Raw genomic sequence first — 21,682 nt, forward strand, 5'->3', positions numbered from 1 at the left:
TGTGGATTATTAAGAGGGAACCATTGGGAACCATTAAGGTCTCTAGAGCAAGAATATGCATTTAGGCTGAACTGAAATAAACCTTTTTTCTCCAAAACCGAAATGAGAGCCAATATGTCTTGATAGCAGTAGGAAATTAAATAGAGAAAACAAAAAGGGGCTGTAAAAAAGGGCTTCAAATTAAAACCGAGCCTGATGCTATTTGGATATGCAAATTCTTGTGCTTTTCCTATCAACATTGGGGTAAAACATGCAAATTACTATTGTGGAAAGGCATTATTTTTCTATATTTGGAACTGTGTAGGCCTTGATGTTGAGAAGGCAAGCACTTCAGGGAATGATTTGGATGTTGTTGAAATAGGTTGGTAAACAGAGAGAACAGCAACAAAAATCCTGCTCAGGACACTTATTGTTTGTGATTTTATACAGTTTCATATTTACGGGATTTGCTGGGAATTATATAAGACTTGAGAACCTATCATTTATTCTTCAGACACAACTTATATTACCTGTCCAAACTGCTTATGCATTCATGCACCTGTTATCACAAAACAGTCTGTCCCAGCGGAATTCAGTGCTGCTCAAGAAAGGAAATTAGAGCAGGGCAGGGAATACAAGACAGCTCTAATACTAATAAAGAAAAATATTTGTAGCTCAGCACTAAAATCCTTAGTGTTCTCTGAGTTTGGTTGTTTTCTTGCAGACGTTTCGTTATCCAAACTAGGTAACAACATCAGTGCTACTAAGGAGTGGGGTTTGCTCCCAGTTTATATTCTAGTGGCTTGCCACTGACAGCTTTGATGATGTTATCTAATTTGGGTAATGAAACAGCTGCAACAAAACAATCAAGCTCAGAGAGCACCAAGGATCCCTCACTCTTATATTAGAGTATAGAACGATACTCTTATATAGAGTATAGAAGACAAATCAAGAGGTAGGAAGAATAGATGACTGCAGATCTTGTTGCTGAAAGTCATGGGAACCTTTGAACAGTAGCCATCATTTGAGAAGGAATGCTTGCCTTCTGAATTTTAAATCCATTTATAAGGCCTAAACTGGGCTTCCCTTCCCATTCCTTTTTTCCATCCATTCTCACTCTAATACTGTATATCTAATCCTTCCCCCTTAGCCCATCTCTATTTTTCCTTATTTTTGCCCCTCCGAAATGCATTTCTGTTTTTAAGTACTTGTGTGTTTCTGCAAGTGAGAATGGTCTGTGTACAAGGCTGATAATATTCAGATAGAGAAATTACTTTTATAAGTGATTTTGCTTAATTATTTAGGCAATTTTAACCAATGGTTACACATAGACTCATACAAAGATGAATCATATGCACTTTTTATTGGAAGTGGGGTGAAAGAATGTCCAGATTTCGATTTGCTTCTGAATTTGGTCTAGATGAAATTGGCATACTACTTAAGCTAACAAGAGGCGAATAGAAAGGATTACTTGGGGTGTTTGAGGTGCTTTTCTCTCTGTAGTTCAGGGTGGATGGGGATTCATATAAATTTAAATTTGTCCTCCTTTCTATTCCTTCTTACCAACTCTCCTGAGGAAATGTAAAATAGTCAAAAGCAAGAAGATAACTGGAAATATTAAAACTCAATAAAACCAGTTGTGTTGTAAATATGAATTCAATGTTCTCTAGAAATAAGTGTAATAAAATTAATTAATTAATTAAATTAATAAATAAAAGCAAATTCCAAGTTTAATGTACCAGCTACTTGGAAATGGTCAGTGAGAGAAGTTATTGTTTGTATAAACAAAAGATTAAAAGCAGAAGGTAGCATATATGATGGAGGCTGCTTATTCAAACTCTCTGACATTTAACTGTATTTTACCTTTCTTTTAAAATTATAACTTGGGGAAGTTCCTGTTCTGTCTAAGGAGGGGATTCAGATTAATATGATTTCTTTAGTAGTGAATATTATTTACAAACTCTTTAATAGGATTGTTAGTTTTGCAAAGTCTGATTCATATTCACTGAGAATGGGACAGTTTCCTTTTGTTGCCAATGGTATATCCAGCAAGACACAGTAGATAAAATTGAGAATGCCTTTGGCTTACTAATAATAGAATGACATTTTTTTTCTTTTTGGGGGTGGAACAGAAACGGAGAATATAGGACTAGAAACTGGAAATGGGTTGCCGTCTTGGAAATTTAATGACCAGCTCTTTCCTTGTGATGTATGTGGAAAAGTGTTTGGCCGACAACAGACGTTGTCCCGACATCTCTCCCTGCACACAGGTAATATTTTGTTTCTAAAATAAGATAGGATAGAATTTGTTCTTTTTTCAGAGAAACATTTCTTTGAATGCAAGTAAGAGTGAATAGAACTGGAATCACTGCAGTAATCATAGGCAATTACTTAAAGCCATCATTAAAATATATCCTCCTCCTCTTTCTGTGATTGTCTGGAAGAGCCATGAATAAGGATCAGTTACTGGAATATTCTGCATTAAATCCATTTATGTAATAAAACTTACCTGTCCCCATCCAGTTGCAAATCTAAAGGGAAAATAGGTCTAAAGAAAACCACATTTATAGAAGCAAACAGTTGTCTAGTAATGGGAGATAAGAGGTAGAGCTGTCATTCCTCATTTTTAAGAATTCAGTTGCTTAAGAACAGAAAGATGTTCCCTTTTCTGTAGTCACGTCAGATCTCTGGAACATGATCCTACTGTGCTACGGGAGTAAATAAATTTTAAAAATTGCCATTTTTATCTTGATTATGATTTGATTTTTTTTGTTAATATATTTGGTTTTAACTCAGACTTTAATTTTTAATGTTAACTTAAATAATTTTGACTTTTATTATAAACCAGCAGTCTCCAACCTTTCCAACTTGGCAGCCTTGGGGGGGGGTGAAACTGGGCCGCGCGAGCGGACACAGCCCTTGCACGAGTGACTGCCTGCTGGCCTGCTGCTCGTGCAAGTTGAGCTGCACCTGCACACACTCCAGCCAGCCACTCATGCAGCCCAATCCCGAATATACCATGGCCCGATACTGAACCACAGCCCAGAGGTTGGGGAGCCCTGTTGTAAACCATCAAGAGATTTTCACTAATCATAATCATAAGTATAATAAATAAGTAAATAATACTAAAATCAAAATATCTTTATGTCTTCAATTCTGCACTGAAAAGTATTTGCTTAGTTTCTCCCACCGATGAATGGAATCTGGAATTTTCTGTTTCTATTAGAAAATCTGGCCCCATTGCGTTATTCTATTGTAGCTGTACATTCAAAACTCATGTACCCTTCTGTAATCATACAGAAATGTGATTATTAGAAAATATTCCAAATAACTAACGAATATTATATTTGCAGGTGAAAAAGAACTGAAGAAATGTACTAATAGTATCCAATTAAACTATTACACTTTTTCTTGCAGAAAGTGTTATTTGTCTATAATAAAATATTAAATAGAAATAAATATAAGAATAAAGATTATGATCATTTTGTTTTCTGCAGCTATGCTTCTTTGAAGTATTCCAAACAATTTCTTCTACGATAGACTTTCCCAGTTTGGTTCAATGTGATGTACTGGATTTGGGTCACTGGCTAGGAATTGTAGTTGGGGGTCCAGGAAATTGTCCACATTGGGGGAAACTGTTCTAGATCATTGCTTTGTACTTAGTGTTTTAATAAAATTGCTTTGGTGTTTTAGCATGTCTGCACTCTTTTAAATTGCAGAAAGAAGTAATGTTTTAGTACACCTACTGTTTATTATTTTTTTAAAAATAAAATCAAAGTAGCAAATCCTTTTTAATCCCAGGGAAGCCCAGGGAATTTCAGTTTAAACTTGTCTCCTCTATTAATTGAAAGCTTCACAACTCTCACAATATCTCGGCTTCAAAAAATCTAGATAGCCACAAGACAGCAACAAAAAAAAAACAAACCCCTTTTTTTTAAAGTAGTAACTTCTTACTCAAATATCTTGCAGCTGAGCCACTTCAGCTACCAAGGGGCAGATACAACATTGCACAGGTGTGAAAATTGATTGGTGCAAAAACCTTTTTGTGGAAGTTCCCAATGATTTTTTTTCTTAGAAAGATAAACTTTATATAAATATAAACTTTTATAAGAAAATTTGAGCATGTATCCCTCCTTTTGGCTCACCTGGTTCAGCAATTCTCCATAATGATGGAAGTCCCAGGCTCATACTTGTGACCAGAGATGCATACAAGAAACTCCACTCAGGATGTTTTGCTTTGTTTTTTAATATTTCTTTCCAGAAAAGAGAAAATATAAATGCCATTTGTGCCCATATGCTGCTAAGTGCCGTGCTAATCTGAACCAGCATCTGACTGTGCATTCTGTGAAGTTGGTGAGTACAGACACTGAGGACATTGTCAGCGCTGTCACATCTGAAGGCAATGATGGAAAGAAGCATCCTTATTACTACAGGTGAGGATCCTGGTGAAGACCAAGCTCAGGTCTCAGTTTCCGTTTAGGCTTGTTGGCTTATAAAAGAGCAACCACCATACTATTTACATTTAAGGATAAGGATGAGTTTATTTTGGCTTGCAAAAAAAAGTTCAAATCAAAGTAATTACCATTTTACAGTAGTACATCACATTTTGTACAATCCAAACAAAATGAAGTAAAATGAAACGATATAATTCTCTTCTTTCCAGTTTTGTTGCAGATATTGCTCTGCCAATTCGTGCTTTCCAACCTACTTCTGAAGCTACTTTATGTCCATTATATGAATGCTAGGGCAAACGTGTTTCTTAGAACATTCTGCAATAATAGATTGAAATTTGTTAGCTTAAGAATTGGTCTAGCAGGAACTGAAGCCACTTTTGCTATTAGTGAATTTTTGAACATTGTAATTGTGTCTACTGGGCAAAATCTTAACTTTTGATCTTCTGAAAACCCTTTGACATATGAATTAAACTAGGATATGAGCTATACTTTTCCAGTTATCTAAAATATGCTGTAACACTTGGTCCTGAACAAGTGCACTGTCTCATTTGTCTGCTGCACCAAGGTCTGGCCTGAAAGTCTGCCGTAGTCCGCACTTGGCATGCAAACTGTGGGTAGCCTGGAATTTATACCATGGGTAGTACTTTACTGGAAAACCCCAAATCACAAACACCTCAGTATTGGAAGTAGTAGCATGATTAAATTAATGGATCTAAATAGCAAGCTGCTGTAGCCAAAAAGTTTAATCAGTATTGCAATTCCAAGTGGCCATTTCTGGATTAATTGAATGAATTGGCAATTGAGTATCTGGTCTGTTAATGTTCAGACAAATTGCAGATAACTAAAATGTGTCAGGTGTAGAAACAGTGTTTAGTATAAGTATATGCATGTTATCTTTTGAAGCAAGACTCAATCAAGGCTCCCCACACCAGTTAAATTAAAACCTACAATTACAACTTAAAAATAATGAAACAATAAAATCCAGTAGTAAACAGAATTAAAAGAGATTACTTAAGTGTTCCTAGCCTAAAGAAAGCCTTATATTCACTATTCGATTAAAGTATATAGAGAAAGTTTTGGAAAGGGTTTTATAATTTGGTCATCCAAATAGAGTCTGGTGCACTGCTTAATGCACAGATCCAGATCGATCCATCCTCAATCATAGAAATTTATTGGATGACTTTGCCTCTAAAATATTATATCATGCTTCTAGAGAAAAGGCAGGAAATAAATATGTTTTTCCTTATCCCATGAACAGAGACAATTTTATGAGATGACTCTTAAAATTCCTTGGTCCAAGACTTTAGGACAGACATCTTCAACTTTCACCCAAATGCTGGACCACAATTCCTGTTCTCGCTATCCAGTGTGAAAATGGGGCTGCTGAGGGTTGTGATCCTTTGCAGCTAGAGTGCCAAATTATGGAAATGTGAGGCTTTAAACACCAAATCAGTGCTATAAGAGAAGAACTTGATTGCAAAATGTCCCTCACCACTATTTCTATTTGTGTATTAAGCTTTTGCCTAATCAGGCAGAAAAAGTTTCTGTGCCCATTTTGGCTTGCTTATATTAAGAATTCCAGACCTTTCTGTGTTAGATCTCAAGCTGACATTGGATATTTCCAAAGCTTGGGAATTGCTGTAAAGAGCAGAATGAGCTCCCCCTTTGTCCACATAGTAGCTGACTGAACATCTTGGCAAGACTGCTGCACATCTTATTGCCCAAAGGAAATAGCTAGGTGATGTGCAGCATCTGGAACCTGTAGTTGTTAATTAACTTTATGATTATTTAGCATCATTATAGCATGTTCGGGATTGTTGCCTTGTGCCTGCCCTTAATCAGCTTGGCAAGGCTGTCAGTTCAGAAGCAGTTCAACAGACAAAAGAATATCCCAGTGCAATTTTAGCTGAACAGGTTGTAAAACCAGGAGCTGGTCAGGATGAATTAAAAAAAAAAAAAAGCGATGTTCATCTGTATCACAGAAGATCCATAAAAGCATACTCTTTAATATTTCTTAACTTTCTCCTGCCTCCAGTTGTCATGTGTGTGGATTTGAAACAGAGCTGAATGTCCAGTTTGTCAGTCATATGTCGCTTCATGTGGATAAAGAACAATGGATGTTTTCTATTTGCTGCACAGCCTGCGATTTTGTTACCATGGAAGAGGCGGAGATGAAGGCTCATGTTGCCACCAAGCATGCAGGTGATAACCTCTCTCTGTGTCCAGGTTTGTCGTCTCCTGCTGCTGCTTCTGTCCCACTACTCTACATCAAGGTTTACTGATGCCATCCCAGTTTGGTCCAGTCATTGCAAAATTCTGATAGCCGCAATCTAAAATGGGTGATTATGGCCAAATGGATTTTATATTCTGACCCATGTTGTCTTATGCAAGAATGACATTGTACATTATTTGGATTCTGTTCAGCACCATGTGAAGAGTTTTTGAGTGCTAATTGCTGTCATTAGGTATGAGAATGCAAGAATTCACTGAGCAGCTCTTCATATTTCTGACTGCTTTTGCAAATGCTTTGTAACATGGAATGTAGATGTAGATAAATTTTTTGCAGGCCCAAGTAGTAATCTTGCACACTTGTGTGGGTATGTTTTCATAAGCACCTTGATTGTACCCCATCATAAATAAAAATGCTAAAAATAACATAATGAACTGCTTTTGACATACCTTCATGTCATGTCACCATCTGGATGATCTGTTATATTAGTTTCCTATCTTCTCATTCTCCTGCCTGTAGCTTTGAAGCTCCTGCTTCAATGTACATTTATGTTTTATTTGTTTAAATGTTGCAAAAAAATCTATTTGCGTATTTGTGTATATTTCTCCCAATGTACACATGTTTACAGTTTTCCTAATATATATGTATTTTGGCAAGCAGTTTTGTTCTACGTACTTATGCTTTTATCCCAATACACATTTTGTAGGGGTTTTAGAGCTAAGAACTGCATAACTAGATTTGGAAAAATGCATATATTGGTTTATAACTCCATTTGGTTTTGTCTCTAAATTTTGAACTGTGAACTATACAAATTTCTATTAAAATACAAACCAAAATAAGGCTGTTTGCTAGACCAATATTTGCTTTCCTTCTTCTCAACCATGTTATCTGCAAAAAGGTGCATTGCACTGAACATGGATGCTAAATAAATTGAGAAAGAAAACCATTCCCTCCCAGTGCCCCCTTTCCTCTTTCTTTTTGATGAGTAAGGACTCATACTTGTTCAAAATGGAACTCCTTTTGAAGGACAGTATCCTTCCCTTTACTTTTCTTCCCAAATACTTTGAAGTTCTAATTCAGATTGGAAATAGAAGACCCATCTACTAGATGTACTGCAAACCCTATTATTTATTTATTTTATTATTTTCAGTGTTGGTGAAAAAGGATTTTGTCAGGCACAAACATCTTTGGTTAGGATGTTAATAGGTTCCACACCTTAATTTCCCATTGGTTTTCATTTTGACTAAAGAATAATGTAATATAATTTGTCCAATTATAATTATTTGAAACATTAAAATAATTAGAATCCCAACATCGTATTAAAACTCCAATTCCTGTGGGCGGTGCCTGGAAAAGTTAGTCATATAGTTTCTGTCATTGATAAAAGAAAAATGAAGTATTTTAACTCTACTTGGAACTCCACATATGCATAAGGCAGAAGTGAACAAGCTAGTACTTTTTTTCTGGATTGAGGAGCAAGCAGGTAAAGGAAATAGGTGAATGTAGCAATCCCTATATTGTCAATGTGCCCCTCTCAAAGATCCTTCAAAAGTTTGCCATTAAATTATAATGCTTAATATGACAGAATTGGAAAAGTATTAAGCACATTTAAGCAACTTAAATGTATTTAAGTAGTTCAGCTGTAATTACAATCAGCTGTATATTAATTAGATTTAGTTGTGCCAGGACCCTGTCAACTTCTATGTTCTGACCTCCATTGCTTTTGGGAGGGCAGTCTCTGGCATGTCACTCAGAGGCCACAGCCTTACTGCTTTAAAATAACTGTAAATTGGTGCAAGTGGTACAAAAACACCATATACAGTTAAGTGTATTTTTAAAATCATCGATGTAAAAATGCTACTACTATAAGTGGGATACATAGAACTGTTCAGCCAAATAACAAATATCAGTCCAACTACTGTTCCCAAATATTAAATTGTCTATCAATGTTGCATACACAGGTTCATCTTAAACAGTCTGGACACAATTGTCAGGTTTCGAGGTCGGATTCTTTTAGTGTTTCGAATGCCTGTTGGCAGGCCAGGTATATGGAAGAGATTACTGTAAACTTGGTAATTACAGAAGGAAGAAGAAAAGGCAGCATTTTGACTACAAAAAAAAATAAATAAAAAAGCTAGAAGCCTCACTTCACATATTAATAAATGTAGAAGCGATAGAAACACTGAGATAAAAGTCCTTCCAATCCCGTCGTCTTTTTTGCTCTCTGGCTCTTCAGAAACAAGTTCAAGCTGGCTGGTGATCATCTTTGCCCCAGAAGATACATCACAAGATTATTAGTTCACCCTTGTTTTGCAGAGCCTACAAAGTAAGATCAGGCAGGCAAAAGAGATATCCATTTGGGTTTTAAATCTAGAATGAGATATATATTGGACACTAACTTCCCCAAAAAAGTTCTACTTCATTTCAGAAAGGAAATCATATTTAAAAAGATCAAAACTTCCTGCCAATAATTTCCTTTAGCCATGTACTCAATCAGCCCACATAATGACTGTGCTGAAGTGACTCCAGGCAACTCCAAAGCACACTTGACCAATATCTTAGGGGCATTCTTAACTGTTTTATCCACTGCTTCTGATTTTATCTGTTGGAAATTTAACTTCCTTAGCAAGGCTGGCTTTTACCCTGGCAGTTCCAAAACAACATTGCTAACAAGTGAAACTATAAGAACTCATTAAATTTTAATAGGCACCTATGGTACAAGAAATGCCATATTCCTAAAATAAAGCACAAAAATTATATCAGTGTAATCTGTGCAATAAATAGTTCAAAGCTTAGTTTTAGATAGATGATACGGTCAGCCTGGGGGCTCTGGCTACATTCTCAGGGTAGCTAGGCAACCTTCTCTCCCAAATCATATTCAGCTTAATTCCCTTATATTAACTGTAAAATAAAGTTGGTGCAAAACTGCAGGCTAATTTAACCTAACCCAACACTAGCCATAGCCATAACATAAAAATATGCTGTTAAACAGGGCCATTTGACTTGGTCAACTTATTAATTTTTTATCTCCTTAAAATGCAAATGTCTTTTGCAGAGCACCTACTCTTCAATTTTCCAGCTGCTCAATAGAAGGACAAAAATAAACCAGCATCTACCAATGTCCACCACCCATCCTTAATCTGTTTAGTTTGATATTTAAATCAATTGACCTTTTGCAGAGGGTGTGGGAAGGATTGTGAAGATAAATTGAGCCATTCGGTTTACTAAGAGAGACAGAAGTAATAGCTTGAAGAGCTTAGTTACAAGGCAATATAGTTGTACCCAGGAAAACTTAAATTTGTTTAGCTTAATTAATTAAAGAGGAGGCTGCATTTAACCCAGTCAACTTAGATTTGCACAGTGTAGGTAGGGATGCACAAAGAAAGATGTTTCTATGTATCGATTTCTGAGCTGAATTGCTTGCATGCTGATTTCAATAAGGAGGTTAATGTTTAATTTTTATTTTTTTTATTTTTTTGTAGGTGAAGAAAGGAAAACACCCAGTGATTCAACCAGTCCTTCTTCTTCTTCCTTGTCAGCACTTAGTGATTCTGCCAATAGTAAAGAAGATGCAGATATCAGCCCCAAACCCAAGGGATCCAATAACCTGCTAGTTATTTCCGTAGTGCCTGGTAGTCAGACTTTATTAAATGCGGAAGAAAAATCAGAGAAAGGTAAAAAGTTGGCGAAGGAATGCAAAGTGACTCCCTCCACTTTCTCAAGGCTGTCGTGCATGACTTAGGTAATAGTGTCTGTAATTTCCTTCTGCAGGTTTTGAATGTGTTTTCTGTAACTTTGTCTGCAAAACAAAAACCATGTTTGAGCGCCATTTGCAAATCCACCTGATTACACGGATGTTTGAATGTGATGTGTGCCACAAGTTCATGAAGACTCCTGAGCAATTACTGGAGCACAAGAAATGCCATACTGTCCCCACTGGTGGGCTCAAGTAAGGAAAGCAAGTACACAAACTTTTACTGTGTTAAGTACCTTGATCACTGTGGAAGTAGAAACGGAGATACTTGCATGGGAGAACATGGAAATGTTGGGGGAGATAAAGCCAGAGAGCTCATTATGAAGAACAAATGTAAGTTGCTGTAAATCAGGAATGGGCAACATACAGTAATGTGTGGCACTTCTGATGTTGCTGAACTATATCTTTCAGCATCCCAAAGAAACATGGTTAATAGTGATGGTGGGAGTTGTAGTTCAGTGCCATTTGAAATATCACGTTACCTAGTGGCTACTAGAAAACAAACTCATCTGGTCCCCTTAGGTGCACTGATGCTGCACTAAATAGGAATAACAGTGTTGAGTACTACTGTTTTTATTTTTACGAACAGTGGCATAAATGTTTGGTGTCTCTGTAGCTAAAATAGGTTGCATAGGGTCAGACTGGGACTAATACATTTTCAGATATATGAAAATTCTCAAACATTGTCTTATGATAATGACATTAACAGTTGCAAAACTAACTAATTCAAAGAAATATAGACAAACATATTGAATGGATTATTGTTGATATAAGTAAATATTATCTACTGTTGGTAGGTCTTCATGGTATGTTATAGAGATACGTTACATTACCTATAAGTACTGTGTTAGCTGGAAATTCTGAAATGCAGTCCCAATGTATCTGGAGAATGCTAGGTTGACTAATCCTGACTTATTTGATAATTTTTAACATAAATTACCAATGATGGCTTCAAATTTATATTAGAACTCCTTTAAGCTATTGTTTTCAGCCTAATAAAGACACAAATGCTACCACAACATGGTAATCTGGTTCGAAATGGAGTAGGCACATGCCATCTGTAGTACCAGATCACACCTGGTTTAAGTGTTTCCTCCAAGAGTTTCAGTGAATTTTAACTTCTTCCTGTAAAAGTTTAGAATTGCTCCTTTCAAGATTTAGAATCAAATTAAATAATGTCATGAGGCACTTCCTTCATTGTGAAATATAGCGTACTGCTTTTAAAATTTCTCAAAGCATTGAGCATGATTAGCATCCCTTGGATGAGAGGACTGTCCCCTCACAAAAGCCAAAGAGTTCTGCCACACTCTTCTTCAGTAGATTTGCAACAGAGGATTTAGCACAGCCTGTATAAATCTCACCTTTTTGCACAGGCAGAGACATACAAAAGTTGGGCTTCTCAAATGGAGTTGCAAAAGACTAAAAACAGGACAAGCAAGCATTTTCTTCTGCACACAGATGTGCACAAGAGGAAAAGAACCATGTGGCAGGATGGGATGAATATTTAACTACCCTCCAGAAACTGCCAGGAAATTGCAGGGGTATATTAAGAGCAATGGGAGCTAGTCATGAGCAGCATTTTTGGAGGGTGGGGGTGGTATATGATCAAAGTCAGTATCAAGTTCAAAAAGTAGTTAATGCACCCTGTGAAATGGATTTATCTGCTGCTGAATCAGGGTGACTATATGCAGACTACAAGCAATTAACTATTCCAGTTAGCCTATTTATCTCACTATCTGTAGTTTGCAAAAGTACTTGGGCTGCATTATCTGATGTGAATAAAGTTAAATCTACACTACTTTATGAAGTTTGAAAATTATATTTAAAGTAATTAAAATATTTCGATGTATAGAGAAAATATTTTACTCAAATGTTGGGAAAAGTGATAGACAGTAAGACAAATAAGCAATTGCAACATCCTATCAGATTCTCAATTTTTAGATTGTTCTCCTGAAAATAAGGTACAACTTTAAAACTGCCAAATATTCTTGAAGTGGGAGAACATTTTGCGAAAAAAGTTTGATCCTGGAATATTTTCTAGCCCTTATCCCTCTTGTCTTTAAATTGAAGAAATAGAGCAGATGAAAAGGGTTCATCCATCTACATCAGTCAGTTCTGTGTATTCTTAGATTGTATTGTGATTTCATGTGTTCAGCAATAGGAATGGGGATCCCTTTGGGATGGAAGGCAAGGAGACCCTATAGAGCGTGACGAAATGTAGTATAGCCCCTCCCTTTTCTTGGGGTTTGTTGGAGTGATGTTTAGGAAGGCAGACAGATGCTGCACATAAGCACCTTATACTTCCAATGCTCCTTTTTGCCTTGTAAGGTTGAACTGCTGAACAGATTTATTAAGCAGCCCCAGAAAGTCCATGTCATACAAGAGGAGAAAATAATCACTCCAGGCAGCACTATAGCAGAGAAAAGAGATTAAAACAAAATCTGGAATTTGAGCCCATAAGGAGCACTTGCCGCATGAGTCCTATGCCTCAACCAGCAGGTTGGAAGGAGTGGCAGATTGCGTCCCTATTGTGGCCATCAGAATTGCCCTTTGTTTCTCCAGCTGCTGCCAACCAGCAACTCATGGAAGGCTTTTGCTGCTTCAGCACCTACTGTTTAATTTTAAATATTACTTGGCATTGCAAAAAAGCAGCTGGCATTCTCCTGAAGTCTCCCTTACAAGTTCAGCCCACAGTTCACTTGCTATTTAATTTTGAGTTTTGCAATGGCATTTGCTTCTTTTGGGCCAAAGTCACTGAAATACAGCACTTTCTGGTCTTCTCGCCTTTGCAGTGGCTCATCTCGAAAAGAACTCTTTTCTCCAAGAGGCATTGAGGGGCAAGGTTACCATAGAAAGGATTATATCGCCCTATTGAGACAAACTATCTGTAAAGTGTGTTTTTTTAAAATAGAAAGAGAGAGGTGGCATTTGTCAAGGTAAAAATTTTAAAAGCAAGTTGAGAGGTAGACATTGCAGTGGGGAAAACCTTAGCAATATGGTTACACCAAACTCAGTAAATGTTTGTTTATTAATAAAACGTTAGTGATTGGACTAAAGCTGAATTAAAAGCTTCGTTCATATTTTATATTCTGGTTATATCAATATTGCAATTTAAAATGTATCGTTGGATATATCTGCCCATTTTCTGCGTAGTCAGATGCTGAAAAAAAAAAGACAATAGTTTAAAAATTGATTTTAGAAAATGCAGGGTTAGTAGGTTATGGTCAGGCCTTGTGCTTTACACACACACACACACACACACACATGCTTCCAAGGGATTTGATCAGTGATATCATGGTGATATGAACAACTGGACTGAATCGTAGCCCTTTGAGGGATTTGGGGAGGGCAGTGAAATATATAGTCATCATTTTGTCCTGGTTTGATCATTTGGAACTTGACCCATTCAGGGCCCTACAGCAACCTTCTTTCCCCCTCATCTGTCACTCCCAAAGTGGAGAAAAAAATCAGCCTGGTTGTTCAGAGAGAAGAATGAAATAGTGAAATGAGTGGCTTAAATTTCTGCAAAACTTTAGTCACCAAATTTGTCATCCCTAAGGAAACTAAAAACATGCTATAGAAATCAGCTCTGCCCACTCTGAGGGACACAAAAAGATTCTGGGAACTCCATATGTGGTGTAAGTTGCTCCCAGCTTATCTAGATCCCTGTATCAATCTATATTTTACATTTTCACAGGTGTCCCTTCTGCATTTATTCTACAAACCGTCCCGCAGCAATGGAATGCCATTTGAAAACCCACTACAAAATGGAGTACAAGTGCCGGATCTGCCAAGCAGTGAAAGCCAATCAGCTCGAGCTGGAAATGCACGTTCGAGAGCATCGCCTTGGCAACCACTACAAGTGCGATCAGTGTGGCTATCTTTCAAAGACTGCCAACAAGCTGATAGAGCATGTGCGTGTGCATACAGGGGAACGCCCTTTTCACTGTGACCAGTGCAGCTACAGCTGCAAACGCAAAGACAATCTCAACCTGCACAAGAAACTCAAGCATGCGCCCCGGCAGACCTTCAGCTGCGAAGAGTGCCTCTTCAAGACCACCCACCCATTTGTCTTCAGCCGCCATGTGAAGAAACATCAAAATGGAGACTGCTCTGAAGAGGAAAAAAAGGGGCCAGGTGTGAATTCTACGGAAGCCAGCCCCCTGCTCATGGCCAACAGTTCCCGCAGCCTCTTGTCCCCTCTCTCAGTGATGTCAGCCTCCCATGCTCTACAGACAGTGGCCATGTCAGCCGCTCAAAGTGGCGGGGCAGAGCCAAACCTGGCTCTGAGGGCCTTGACCATAAACGGCACTTCCCTGTGCTTTGATAAATACCGGAACTCTGAGTTTGCCCACCTCATTCCCTTGACCATGTTTTTTCCCAAAAACCACTTTGAAATCACATTCCATTCACCTCAACCACAGACCCTACGCTTGGATGATACTTCGCCGAAGCACTCCTTCCTTGCCTATCTCGGACTAACAGAAAGAGCAGAAGCTCTCTAGGACAGCCTCCTCTGTACCAAAAATCCTCCACACCGCACCCCTGACACACCCACCAGACTCCAAGCAGGTTTTATTTCAAACCATAGATCCAAGAGTTTGGCTGCCCAACCAATTGTACAATATATCGTTAGTGGTAAGTTACAGCAAAGAAAATGGCGCCACTCGTCTCCTTAATACATGGCCATGAAGGCTGCTTTGTTAAACCTTCAGACAGACGACCTCCTGCATATTTCTACTTTCAGAGGCATGTTTCCATACTCTCACCTGAGAAACATTTTTGTCTCTTTTAAGCTGAACAAGAGTGTCCTTAATGGCAGTCAGCACTAGCTAAGATGACCCTTTGATGCATTTGACTTTGGGTTGTGAATCTGAGCGTTTCTAAAAAAGAGTCTGTGTGCCATGGCATTGCTTTTGCACATCCTTTTGTACTGGCTTATTTAATATGAACTTAAAAAGCTGCCTTATGCTGCATCAGACAGTCCATCAAGCCCAGTATTGTCTATTATGATTGACACCAGTTCTCCAGGATAGAAGTCATTTCTAGCAGCTGCTTCCTGAGATTTCTTAACTAGACATGCTGGTGGCTGAATCTGGGATCTTTATACGTACAAAGCATGTGCTCTACCACTGAGCTGTAGCCCCACCCCTGTGAAATATTGCAGTCATCCAGGCTTGCTCACCTTGCCTGCTTCTCTTTTACTGCTCAGTTTTGGAATGTAAGAACAGCGATCAAGAAGAACTAGCTTGGCAGTCAGTCCTGCTGGGAATTTGCTATGTTAATAGCGGCTAGGTTAGTCTCACATCTTGATCAGGGCAAAAGCAGAAGAGGGGAAATTACTTTAGCCTTGCAAGGTGATGCTATTTCATATAGTAACTTTTTTCTTACATGGAGATATTCTGTATGGCCAGTGCATGTACACATGTAATATGAAGGGCTTTTCTCTGTGTACACATTTGGGTAGCCAAGTTTTCATACCTGCTGCTCCGTGGATTTATTCATGTTCTGACCCTTCCCAGCAAAGAAAACACTCCTATTACCCTTGAAATAATACAGTCAATGTGATTATCTCTATGAAGGAAAAAAGATAATGTTTAAAGCAGTCCTGAATACATAAGAGTGATGTATGAGAAGGCAGCTAGATTTATAAACAAGTGCGTTGTATACATGCCCCCAATTTGATTGTTTGGTTACATTCATGTGACTTGGTCCTTTTTAAAAATACTTTTGGATATAAATACCCAAGAGCAAGGTACATATGATAAGGCATTTGTTTTAGACTGGACATAACACATTACATTTAAATTGCTGCTTTCCTTGGTCAGATAACTGGAGGCAGAAACCTGATCATTTTGCCAACTTGCTTCTTCTAGTCAACAAAGAAAAATATCTGATTCGAAAATATGTGCACTATTCAAATTTGACCAGGGCGACTACAGAAAAATATAGCAAACAGCCCTCAGGCCACAAAATCACATCTACACATTCTCAGTTGGTCTGAATGCAGTGGTTAGCTTAGATTGTGAGGGTAAGGATGCACATTTAGAAGTGATTAAATCCAGAAGAAGGAATTTTAAAAAGGAAGGATTTCTTAAATTCTGGGCATTAAGGCTCAGACTAAATAAAGGCAGGTTTTGCACAGTGGTTGAGTCTTGCACTAGTATGTTTCTCACTAGCAAAAAAAAAAAAAAAAAGTAAAAGTAAGAAACATATCAAAGATAATGTTTCTTTTTTTTACAGAAAAATATGTACATTTGAAAAGTAAGTGCAAGTTCTTTCAAATGGAAGCAGAAAAAGGTGCTGTTTAATTATAGAATTCTCTTTTATATGTCCAACTATTCAGCTATACTGGCAACTTTGTGTTCTATCCCCTTCTCGTTATTTGTATTCCTTTATAACATTTGCTAATGCTTACTCAAGTATACTCTTCTAGGAAGGTAACTTTATATTTTCTTAAGGCTCTTATTTTTAGTCATTAAAATGACATAAATATTGCACTTTATTGCAGTAGAAGCAAATGTTGCATTCCTAGTGGTTGATCTAAAATATTAACATTTCCTAAGATTTTTTTTAAAATGCCCATGCACTAAACATTTACTATAAATCACTATCATAAATGTTTTCCCCACTAAAGAAATATGAGGGAGGGGGGTGTTCAAAGATCTCAAATCAGAGAACAAGGAAGGAGAAAGCCTAAATACTAGCCATTTATAACACTGATATAACATAAGCATGGTCAAAATAATGAAAGTTCATGAAGTTTAAATCTCCTAAGAAAAGTTTTGGGACCCTATTTATTGCACTAAATTCTGATAAAAAATATTTTCAGAAATTTTGGGAACTATTATCAAAAGGATGATTAAAATAAGGTTGATGTAATGTGATGAACTAACTGTGACATTGCAATGCCACTCAGGTGGCATTGCAATACTATGCAATAGTCAGCCTCACTTCTTGGAGCCTTCCCCAGCCGTTCATCGTGCTGGCAGAGGCTGCTTCAATGTGGAAACCCAATGCACCCTGAAGACATAAAATAGAGGAAGGCTGAGTTTCTGATCCTGTTCCCATGACATGATTAACCATGTGTCAAGTTATAGTCGCCACCATGTTGCTTGTGTGCAAGCAACAATCAAGGATGTATTGGTCCATGGGATGGGAGCCGATGTTTTAAATTGGGCCCCTGTTGAGAGGGCCAGAAGACTATTATTTTCTGTTTTTCCTTTTTTTCACCTTACATCAGAGTGAAAAAATAAATTCAGAGAAGGGTGTTTTTATCCATTTCCTACCTGTGCTTTTTTCCCCCCTGCTATGGAAACCAAATCAGCCATATAGATGGAATGTCTAGGGGGAAAAAACCTTCACAGGCCTCTCTAGAATTTCATCCTACCCTAGGCAAAATCAATGTTAAACCCATGGCCAGCAGCAACATGACTAACCAGAGGGATTTAATTTATTCTTTGCAAGCTTGCTTATGGCTAGTTCTAAGTCCCTTGTGTCTGGTTGCTATCTCAGTTAACCCATAAGTTAAACCTGTTGGCCAGATAAGTGTCATGGGGAAAGGGCCATTAATAACCCCCTCCTCTACTTGTTTCCAGTGATGCACATCTTGGGAAATAGGGCTCCTGCGCACCCTAACAACCTCATGACTCCTGAAGCCTGGCAACAGAAGACTGGTAAAAAGTGGGATGTGATCTGGAATGTGAAAGCTACATAGTACTCTGTCATATGGGAGTAGCGCAGTGGCAGATCCAGCTGTGCAACAGTAATGGTGTTCTAATAGTACAGGTGGGATTTTGCAATAAACAAATGATCTGGCCAATTTCTCTTACCCAGAATGTGGCTGCAACAGCATTGCCAAATAGTGAATAAGAGTTTGAGCTCAATTATCTAATCCGGCCTCCCCCAACCCAGTACCTTCCATGCATGCTGGATTACAGCTTTCTTCCATCCCAGACAGCATACTTTGGCCGTGATTAAAGTTACGCATCAGTTCATGTGGACGGTACCAGACTGAAGCAACCTAAGCTCTGGAGGTTTGGGAAACTTGGTTTGGGAGTAATCTTGAAGCAATTATTTAGCTACAGTTGCCATTAAAGTATAAGCTTCATAAATCTCTTCATCTGATGATTTTGGAAGAAATGAAGTTAATGCCACGCTCATTAGGGAGCATAATAATTTAGAATGCTAACAATTTGGCGGGGGGGGGGATTGGAGATTTCTTCCTACAAGTGGCTACTGCAGTTTAACTACATATATTCAAGGTGTTTTAAGATAACTTCCAAACAACCAGCGACCCTATAAAAAAGAAAAAAACATAAGTATTGTGTCAGCAAGTAAGCTACGCATGCATAGGAATGTTATAAACATGTTTGTCTGTAAACCAAATAGTGCAATATACATAGGGGATTTCAAGGAATGAGAGTATTATGATGCTATGAGCAATTTAATGCCTTGGGTTTAACCAGTTTCCTTTTGTATTTGTTTGTCATAGTAATGCTTAATGTAATTGGGCAGCTTTATTTAGCACTTTGACCACTGAATTATTTCTGGAAAGTTAATTATGCATTGTTTCTGTTTAAGAGGAAAAAAAGAATTTGAGGTGTTTTTATTTTTTTAAGAAAAAATATACAGTATTTATCAAAGCCCTTGCATACCCAAGAATTGGTTTGCTGTTTGACGCTAAAACTAGGAATGCTCACTAATATACCTTTTGCTTGTTAAAAAAACTTAATGTTTGTACCAACAGTTCACTTTGTACCTGTTTTTCCCCACTATGCACTCCTTAAAATAGGCTGGCTTCTTGTTTTCAATTGGTTAGATTCTCAGCACCTTTCTTGCTTTCCCTTTTTCTTTAACTTGCTGTATCATATTCAAATATCACACTGTCAAGGTTTGTGTACATTAATGGGAATTTGTAATGTATAAAGCTTTTTTTGCATTATAAGGCTGTACAGGGTCATTTTGACAGTAATTAGTATATTTCTCTGCATCTTACGTTGCATTGCCAATTTCTAGTGTATCCAGTTTGGAAGTATATATACTCAAATTAAAGCAAAGTTGTCTATACTCTGCCACCAGCTTTGTCTTTCTTTCAGCATTGTTTTATTATTCGCATGTATTGAGACTTGTTCTAAAGTCCATAATAAAGTTGTACTTATACTTGCAACTCCCTAGTTCAGATCAAAGTAGATTAGTGAAGGCTGTTGCTGTCTTGCTCTGTTATTTTTTAATTTTATGCACAATTTAATCTATAAAGTCCTGTTGTTTGAATGTCACTGGGCAGCAGAGGAGATCTGAGGGGGTCAGAATGGAGCTATAGATTATGTTATAACTAAATGACCAATGTTGCATGCTGGTAACCTCTTTTGGCACCTGTCCACCAAGCTCTATTCTCCACCTGAATATATAATAGAGGGTTTCTTTAGTATTTTTTAAATTAAAAGGTATAATATAATATATGGGAAGCTAGCATGAAAGAAAGTGCCAAACTCCAAACAACCTTTATTTCCCAAAAAAATCCTGACCCAATATAGACCCTGATGCATTCTTAGAAAATAGAAATAATACTAGTGTTTTACTAGAAAGAAGACTTACCTGCCCAAGAGAACAGGATGGTAGGAAACAAACTAACCAGTTTGCTCTATGGTGAAGGTAAATGGTATGATTGACTACGCCCATAATGCCTGTCATTGGCTGAGAATGTTCCTAGCAAATATCCCAAATTCAAAATGTATCTAAAAGAAACTCTGAATTTAGGATCATCCAACTTTTCACATTATACATATTATTTTTTGTTTATGTCATTTAATTTAGGATGCAATCCTGCAAGAATATTCCTTAAAAATATGACTGGAGGACTTATTTCTGTAAACCTATGAGTATATAATACAGATACTGTAGAATCTCCTTTTCTTTTTTGGGGTTTCCATGAAATAAGGGATGTAGTGAATGCTCTTCTCCAAGAGTTTAGGTCCTGCAACAATAAATTGAACATTGGCTTTATCTTGCTATACAGGGAACAAGCAGTTGAAAAAATCAAACACCAACAACCCATTCAGGAGGTGGCTTTCCCCCTCCTAGGAGAGTTTCCCGAAAAGGAGAAGACAGCTTTTATTTATTCTTTCAGGTTTTCATCTTTTCTGAAGCTGCTGAGAGTTGTAGTTCAACATAATCTGAAGACTAGAAAATCCTCTTTCCTGATCTGAATCATAAAAGATTATATTTTTCTGGGATATTTTTGCTAAGAGATTCCATTGCTAGAATAAAAGCAGCAAGAATAAATGAGCATTCTTGTGTGCTGCCTTGCTAGATAATTTTTTTTTTAAATCAACTCTATTAACCCTAATTGTAGCTGTCAAGATTTGGTACGTAGGAAAAGATGTTTATAATGATTCATATCCTTTTTTCTGTTAGTTTAGATTTAAAAACAAAACCCTGATGAAATCCGTTGAAGGCTTTATGTATATCTAACGCTGTAAGGCCAAGGGATCTGTCATTAACCCTGCAGTAATAGATAACACCAAGAATGAGTCTGATGTAATCTGAGAATTATACTTTATTGGATATTAACTCTAGCAGTTCAAACAGCTGAGGTAATTTTAAAGTCTAATTTGCCTACATGATTTCCATGAAGTATGGAGGCATTGCTGGCTTATAAACTCTTGAGATTCTGGAGACCTGACAAAGGTGGGTGGAGAATTCTGTCTAGCTTGTTGATAGATACTTGACTGTAGAATGTTACTACACCATTCTTTTTTCATACATATATGGGGTGGGGGAGGATGTCACTAAAACTACAGTGCCTGCTCTAGGGACTGTTAAAAGTTTTGCATCTATTTGTGGTGCTTCCTTCCTAGAATATTACGATTTCTAAAAGTGTATTGATCCTGTCAATGGAATCAATGTCTACTTTGTCTAAATATGCATCCCTAGGGTTCTTCAGCATGGTAGCTTGAAAATGCTGCTATGCAGTGCAGGAGCCAACTGCTAGCTTATTGAAAGGGCTGGCCACACACTTCCCAAAGCAATTATGCCTTAGCTAGGAAGCAGAATAGGAGTGGAATGGGAAGTGCCTTCTTTGGCACCAGTAGCTGGCAACAGAGGACATGGAGTGTCCATGGAGACTGGAGTGTTCATTCTGTGGGATTAGGAGTTTGGCACCAAAGGAGCTGTTCCTTCTCATTTCTCTCCTGCCTTCTGCCCTCTGTTCCCTGCTTCTCATGCCAACCATGGCTAGAGAGGGAGTGGGAAAAAGTGACCTGC

At 37.6% G+C, this 21,682-nt stretch overlaps 1 protein-coding gene across 14 annotated transcripts in view; it reads left to right on the forward strand.

Annotated features, from left to right (window-relative positions):
* The window catches only part of ZNF827 (zinc finger protein 827), a 117,753-nt gene extending 98,267 nt beyond the window's left edge, over nt 1-19,486 (forward strand). For 3 of the 14 annotated variants that reach the window (XM_034442958.3, XM_087874537.1, XM_087874529.1), the window contains exons 9-14: nt 2,112-2,249; nt 4,241-4,412; nt 6,469-6,659; nt 10,146-10,337; nt 10,435-10,612; nt 14,115-19,486. In XM_034442958.3, the coding sequence (XP_034298849.2) occupies nt 2,112-2,249; nt 4,241-4,412; nt 6,469-6,659; nt 10,146-10,337; nt 10,435-10,612; nt 14,115-14,922 (1,679 nt within the window). In that variant the 3' untranslated portion in view covers nt 14,923-19,486. Of the gene's footprint in view, nt 1-2,111; nt 2,250-4,240; nt 4,413-6,468; nt 6,660-10,145; nt 10,338-10,434; nt 10,622-14,114 lie in introns of all 14 variants that reach the window. The other 11 variants (XM_087874531.1, XM_087874538.1, XM_087874530.1 and 8 more) reach the window with 5 other exon arrangements.
* The last annotated feature ends 2,196 nt before the right edge of the window (nt 19,487-21,682 follow it).

This window comes from Pantherophis guttatus, chromosome 8, assembly GCF_059756535.1.
Source record: "Pantherophis guttatus breed Tessera chromosome 8, ASM5975653v1, whole genome shotgun sequence".
In the NCBI taxonomy this organism is placed as follows: domain Eukaryota; kingdom Metazoa; phylum Chordata; class Lepidosauria; order Squamata; family Colubridae; genus Pantherophis; species Pantherophis guttatus.